The 7,713-nt window shown below is 43.5% G+C and overlaps 1 protein-coding gene across 1 annotated transcript in view; it reads left to right on the plus strand.

Annotated features, from left to right (window-relative positions):
* Positions 1-250: 250 nt before the first annotated feature.
* HEPHL1 (hephaestin-like 1) overlaps positions 251-7,713 on the plus strand; it is a 72,453-nt gene continuing 64,990 nt past the window's right edge. The window contains exon 1 of the mRNA XM_008572476.1: positions 251-420. Within this exon, the coding sequence (XP_008570698.1) occupies positions 251-420 (170 nt within the window). The remainder of the gene's footprint in view (positions 421-7,713) is intronic.

Below are 7,713 nucleotides of genomic sequence, written 5' to 3' on the forward strand. Positions count from 1 at the left end.
AGGATACCAAAACTTACAGATGCAGGCCTGTTTGGCTTGGGCAGTAAGTAAATGAGCCAGTCATACATTTCTTGGAAGGCTGGCAAAAGTTTTGTCATCGTGGCAACTTCCCCATGGAACTTGTTTTGCTTACGGGAGTCGTCAGCCTCTGTCCCAACCCCAAGCTACCTAAGGAGGAGGAGCCGAGTGAGGGGGAGGGACCAGCAAGCTTGTCTCTCGTGCAGGCGGCTTGCCTGAGCTACATCCACAAATGCCTCGGAAGCTGCAGGCTGCCTGCATCCTTCTCCTCACATTCCTGGGTCTGTCTGGGCTGGTTGGTGCAGTTACCAGAACATACCACATTGGAATTGTGGAAGAATACTGGGACTATGTACCTGAAGGGAAGAACGTTATTACTGGGAAAAGTTTCACAGAAGACAAGTGAGTGAACCCGGGGTCTTCACAGACTCCCAGGTTTGGCTTCTTTTTGACTCTGCATGGGGAAGGTTGTATTCCTTGGGTGGTTATAATGGGGGTGAGTTGATCTGGATCAACAGGAGAGGTTTTGTTTTTGGTTGAAGAGCCCTGGTATGGGTGGGTCTGTGATTTGGGAGCAACATTCTTCACTCCATTTATTCGTGGAATCATCTATTAACAGCCATGAAGAGACGTATATGCAATCAGATGTTTTGGATAACTCTATTCAAGGACAGTTTTCACCAGGCACCACCAGTAACATCTAGGGGGTTCTGGACTTAGTTTTTTTTTTTTTTTTTTTTTGTCTTTTTTTCTGACCGGCAACGGGATCACAACCCTCGGTGTTGTGCCCGCACCGCGCTCAGCCAGTGAGCGGAACCGGTCTCCACATGGGATCCGAACCCACGGTGGGAGCGCCGCCGCGCTCCCAAGCGGCACACTCTCCAGTGCGCCACCGGGCTGGCCCTGGACTCAGTTTTGCTAAAGAAAAAATATTGGCAACATTTGGGATAAAAAATTTGAGAATTTTCAAGAATTATTCACTGTTAAAACATATAGTGTTTTCTTACTTTTAATTTTTGGAGTGAAATGTAATTGGAGATAAGTGTGCTAAGTTATATCTTGGTTTTGTTTTTGAAATTTAAAAGAGGGGAAGTTACAATAGATTTGGCTTGTATTTTAAGAGTTTCTTTGAGTCCACTTAGAAATGGCTTTTTCACTGGTGAGAAGTTTGTTGCAGCCCCAACTCATTCATTCTGAGGGCAATGTCCTGTCCCAGAGCCCATGGCATAGCTGGGTGAGATGGTGCTGGAGTGTTCTATGCCCTCGGTTTTTAATTTTTGCAGAAAATAACCCTTGTTCACCCCCGCCCCTCCAGGATTCAGTGTCTTAATTATTTTATTTGTCTTATGCATCTCCTCTGAAGTCACCTCCAGGCTCCAGAAGTAATCATGCTTATTTTCAACTTTGTGGTTCTTTGAACATCTTTTTAAGATATTTTGGCAACCACTGTTGGATATTTGAATACATGCTTCTTTTCTGATAGGCAGAGCCCATTGCATTCAACATTCACGCTCCATTTCCTAAAGATGAGGTTAGTTTCTAAAGTTCAGGAACAGCACAAACGGCACTGAGTCTGCCAACAAGTCTTTAAGAGCCAGGTCCCCCAGCCCTGGAGGAAAGACCAAAAATCCAGTTGGCTTGGACACGCAGCTTCCAGGTTTGCTAACAACGCAAACGTAGCACAGTCATGTTTTGTTTACTAAAAAAAGATGATGCTTGTGCCAGCCAGGCTGCCAAGAAGAACTTTTCCTTGTGTTTTGTACTGGGAAATTTAATGTCTGTAGAGCTGTTTCCAAAGAAAGCTCTTATTTCCTTTCAGTCTCACATCAGCTGATAGTTGGTGGTGGTAGTTTTCACTGTGACAAATGGATATGGGATTGAAAGGGTATCCTAACTGCCAGTAGCCTTCTCTAAAGGTAGAGCTCTGCTGTCCCTGTAGAGCTGTTTCCAAAGAAAGCTCTTATTTCCTTTCAGTCTCACATCAGCTGATAGTTGTTGTTGGTAGTTTTCACTGTGACAAATGGATATGGGATTGAAAGGGTATCCTAACTGCCAGTAGCCTTCTCTAAAGGTAGAGCTCTGCTGTCTTCAGAGAGGGCTCAGTAGAAAATGGTCAATGTAAGCAGCTGTTGGATGTAAGAGTGTCCAAAATGTGTACATCGAGTGTAGTACATACAGTCTTTAAGCTAAATGTGATGTTGGACTATCTTTCCATATGATTGAGTAAAAAACACTGAAATTCTCTCTCCCTAAGTTCCCATGTCAGTATAGCTGTTTGTGAGCATTTATTCTGATTCAGGAATTCCACTAGGGACTTTGAATTTATTACTGCTTGCAGGAGTTATTACTCCCATTTTACAAACCAGGGACTGAGGCCCCAAGGTTAAATAGTTGCTGGAGTTTGCAGAGTAAATGGAGGCACCAAACTCACAGTGGCTTGGTTTCTGAACCCGTTATTTCTTTTCACCATGAAACCTGTTTCTCAGTAAAGGTGATCTTTCCCTATTGAGTTAAACCCAGCTTTGAGGGAAGCCAGGGATCCCCATAATAAGAACTTTCTAGAAAGTTCCAATTTTTATCCAAGACATGTTTAATCTCTCTTGTTACTCTTCTGAAAAAGATGCTGAGAATTATCACTGGTGGTCAGTGACCAAACAGGTTACCTGGGTTCATTTAAAAACCCCAATGTATCTTAAATAGTCAAATACTATAATGCTGTTTTCACAAAGGTGGGTACAGGAAGAAGTTGGGGGCTCTCTGTTGATCAGTTCAATGAGAAGATGGTGCTTTGAAGAAAGTACAAAAAAGTGTATGAAAATTGTTATGGTGAAAAGAAAATAGCCATGATGAAAATAGTTTGGCATCAGATTAGAGTGAGGAAGTTTCACAGATGCTGTGGTTCCATATGCAGGGACTCCTGCCCTTAGGAGCAGCTGGCATGCTAAGATGTCATACTTAGAATGCCAGTGTCCCCAAACTTTTCCTTCTGGTGTGCATTTGTGTCAGGCAGACTCCTCACTTGTGAAAGGAGAGCCCAGGTGAGTACACAATGCATATTGGCTTTTACCAGTGATCACGTCAGGAAGGTGCTAGTAGTCACAGCAGGCGGCTCAGAACAAATCCTAAGAGGGTATGGTTATAGTAGGCTGCTGATCTTGCTCGTAGACCACAGGATACACATCCCAGGAGCATGTGAAGATGACACTCTTGTGGGACACATATGGAGTTCAGTGTGTGTGCTCTGCATTGTGCCACTTCCCCAGGAGCGGGAAAGAGCCATCTCGGATGATGTAATTATGCCTCTCACTCAGCCTCCTGCAGGACAAGTGGACTGCATCTCTGAGGACAGTCTGCTGTTAGGGATGTTCACATTCAGACAAATGCCTGACATTTAGAGGACCAAGACAGCCAGGATCCCAGTATTCCACTCTGAGTGGAAAGAACCTGAGATAGGTATCCAGAGAACTGACTTTGAGTTCTTACTCTGTGCTGCAACTTGCTGTGTGGTCTTGGCCATGTCACATAATCTGACCATCACTTTCCTTAATTTATGTTACAAGGAAGTTAAAATATAATCCCTAAAGTCACTTGGGAAGTATAATTCCAAAGCATCAGAAATAAATTTTGAAACAGAATGAAAAATATCTTACTTGACTTGACAGTTCTAGAAATATTTTTGCAATGGTGAATGAGAGGAGAGAGATGATTTTCAAATGTTCAATTCTAGGAATTAGAGTTGGAGAAGACCTGGGACTGATAGTGGGGATATATGACACTCTTTGAAGTAATCTGTATTTTTCTTTAACTATCCATGTTTTTCTGTCCTTTAGGAACTGTCTCACTTCATGCATGAAACTTTTCTGCACAACCTTGGCTTGTTCTGATTTGTTTCCTTCCTAACTTTTGATGGAGCTTGGGGTCTTCATCATGAACTTGTATACAGTATTTTCTCTGTCTGCATTACTCTCTATTTGTTTGAGGCACATCACACACCTCTGCAGCTGGAGTGAAAATATGCTGATGATATAGAGGAAGGCCCAGCATATATTTAATAATCCACAGACACGGAACTTTGTCAGTGACAATATCCTATGGAGGACCAAGCACAACGCCAGGCATTTGGAATCATTGAAGTAAAAACCAATTGCTTTATCAACTTAGTTGTTGTGGATGTTTTATCTTTGAAAAAGGAGAATGGGCTAAAGTCAGGAGAATAAGAGGGTGGATGCCAAAGTTTCAGGGATGTAAAAATGTTCGGAAACCCAAATTAGGAAGTGCCAAGAGCCTAATAAGTCTGGATGTACAAGGATGAGATAGGAAATAAATTGATACCCTTTCACTGAGACTCTGTAGCAGCCAGATGGTGCAATTATCTTTCCAACTTGTTACCTTTGCTTGATTATAGGGTTCTAAAATATAATTGAGACTATAATCACCAACATTTCCTAGAAAGTATAGGATTTAGGAGTTACATTCTATTTAGAAATATTTTCTCCAGCTAAATATATGGGTAATCCTCCTCCTGGCTGAGCTTAATGGGGACACTGGGCTCCTCTGATTTGCCTGGGGATGATGTCAGCATTTTGATCCATTTGTGCCAGTCCTGCTTGTGCTCATAAAGTGGTTAATTAAGGTGTGACTGTGCTTTGGTGGTAAAGCCTGGTCTTTAATGGAACTAGAGTGGGGCCACCTTATTTAAAGCCACAGTTCTCACCACAGACTTCATTAGGCAACCAACACATATGTAGGCTTTTTCTTCCCAGTGAAATGCTAACTCACAGGCAGAACTGCTCTCGAACATGAGTGAGGCTGACCACCACTCACACCCCACGTTTGTACAGTCTATTAAGAAGGTCTTTACCTAGCCACATCACAGCATCAGCCCAGTTGATGGCAGGGGCTTTGAGTAGTCCCTAGGAACAGGCCCTAAGATGGGTGTGAGGGAGAGACCCATATGTCTATCTGAAAAAAAGGCCATCTGAGGGGAAGCCTTATAGAAGAGAGAGGCTTTTATGAGCTTTGAAATGAAGGAAAAGATAACATCTCATTAGTGCTTGGTCCTAGACAAATGATGACTTTCATATCTCAACTTCTATCTTATCATCATAAAAATGATGTGTTGATCCCGATGGCACATGACTCACTCAAGCCACTGTTATAACCTATATCAGTAAGTGGTTGCTTTTTGCTGCCAGTAGAGACTGGACTATAGCGACTTAAACTAATTAGGATTTTGTGTTTGCTTATAAAAGAATCCAGAGGTGAGCAGTCTGAGACTGGTGGGCTAGATGGTATGATAGGGTCTTGGGGGCCTTCTGTATTTCTGACCTGCCATGCTTAGCATGTGGTTTCCCTTCCTCAAGGACATTCATGGTCACAATATGGCTGCTGGAGCACCAGCCATTGTGCCTATGTTCCAAGAAGGAAGAGAGGAAGAATAAAAGGTAGAAGAGCACACTTCCTGTTGCATCAACCCTTTAAAGAACTTGCATGGAAATCCTATCCAACCAATTCTACTCACATCTCATTGGAACTATAGCCTTTTAGCTATGTGATTATCTGCCTGAATAAAGACAGGATTTGATTCTGTTACTAAGAAAGAAGGGATGTATGACTATTGCAAGGCATCTGGCAGTCCATGTCACCCTCCCCACCTCAGTTCTTTCCTGTTTCCCATCACTCACAGGAACCCTCTTAGTCCCCCTCTTCCTTGTTCCACTTCCATGTAGCGAGACCCAAGTCCTGGCTAGCAGGATCTGAGAGAACTCACAGGCAATGTAAGAGCTGTCACTGAGTGCTTAGTATGCTTCTAAAAGCTTCTCATGCCATGCAGACAGCTAACCACTCTTCTGTCCCTATTCAAGGGAACCGGGAAGCATAGGGAGGGTTCCCCAGGCCAAGTATAGCCCAGCAATGGTCTAACAGAGATTCCAAGGCAGCCAGCTTGCTGGTGGAGTGTGGGGCTCTGGCATCAACTGACAGGTTTAGAATTCTTGCACCACTTACTGGGCAAGTAATTGAATCTTTGCCTCAGTTTTCTCATCAGCAAAATAGCAGTAAGGAAAGTACTTGCTTTGGGGGTATATTACTTTCTTGGGGCTGCTGTAACAAATAACCACAAACTAGGTCACTTAAAACAATTATTCTCTCCCAGTTTTGGAGAGCAGAAGTCTGAAATGAAGGTGTTCACAGGGCCACACTCCCTCGGGAGGCTCTCAGGGAGAAGCCATTCCTTGTCTCCTCCAGCTTCTGGTGGCTGCCAGCATTCCTTGGCTTGCAGCTGCATCAGTCTAATCGCTGCCTCTGTTTTCTTATTACCTTCTCCTCTGTGTGTGCCTAACCTGCCTTTGCTTCTCTTTCTTCTAAGGACACTTTTGATGGCATTTAGGGCTCACCCTGGTAATCCAGGATCATTTCCTTCTCAAGACCCTTAACTTAATCACATCTTCAAAAACCCATTTTCCATATAAGGTTCCAGAGGTTAGGACTGGGGAGTTATCTTTGGGAGCCATTATCAGCCTACCAGAGAGGGTACTGGGGGGCTCAAGTGGCATGGGATCTGTAAATGCTCAGATGTGGTGCCTGGCACCTGGTTAGCACTTAATAAATGTTAGACCTCATGGTAACTCTCCTATCTCAAAGAGTTCTCCGGAAAGCAGGAGCTCTGTAGGAAAGACCTCAAATGGTCACATTTCCTTCTTTCCTAACAGAGCTTTACCAGAAATAATCATAACTACCATTGATTGAGCATCACTCTCCCAGGTGCTGTGTGTGAGGTTCCACACCTCTTCTTATTTAATCCTCATAATAACTTGATTACGGTCACTGGTTTACAGCTGAGGAAACTGGGGTTCAGAGAGGTGAAGTCACTTTCCCAAGATCTCGCAACCAGCAAGTGGGAGAGTTGGAATTCAAGCTCATTCTCTTTCCCCTAAACTATGTGGATTTGTTTCAAACATGCCTGTGTGTGCTCTGAGGGGCTTCTGTGGAAATGAAGTGGAAGAAGGAAGGACCCAAGACTTAGGTGAGGCCAGGGGAACCAGGGTATTAGAACCAAGAATGTGTATAGAAGCGCATCACCTGGATGGCTTTAAAAATTATTAATCTAATTAGGGAAGGCGTGGCTGCACTGAGTTGCAACATGCAATCTCCAGCTTCACCCATCTTTTTGCCACATGGCACTTGTCCCAGTCTAGTCCTTCTCAAGTTTAGACAATATTGCTCATTTTTATTGAGACTGTAATGATCTCACACATTTGCTCTGACCACACTCTACTGGTGTTGCACCGAAGTTTATCCTCATGTTGTATTACCCTCCCCTCCCCAGACATTCAGGCTGGATACTCTGTAGTTGGCACTTTTTAACATATAAAACTGTGTGTTGCTCTTTATTCTCTAGTGCATTTGTTTTGTCTTCCCAACCAGATGGTAAATGTCTTGAGTGCATGGACTGAGATTAATACACCTTGGTACCCATTTCTAGTTTAAATCCCAGACATGCTAGATGCTCAACAATTGCTCCATGGCACATGTGGGATAAAAATCCCTCTAAAAGATCCAGGCAAGGTGCACACCCCTCAGGACAAGCTCAGAGAGCTCAAGGATTCTAAATCAAATCCTTGCTTCTCACTACTTTACTGGGTGACCTGGTGTCAGCTATAAAGCCAGGCAATTCTGCCTACTGTAGGGCTAATT

Source organism: Galeopterus variegatus, unplaced genomic scaffold, assembly GCF_000696425.1.
Source record: "Galeopterus variegatus unplaced genomic scaffold, G_variegatus-3.0.2 Scaffold791, whole genome shotgun sequence".
Classification (NCBI taxonomy): Eukaryota; Metazoa; Chordata; class Mammalia; order Dermoptera; family Cynocephalidae; genus Galeopterus; species Galeopterus variegatus.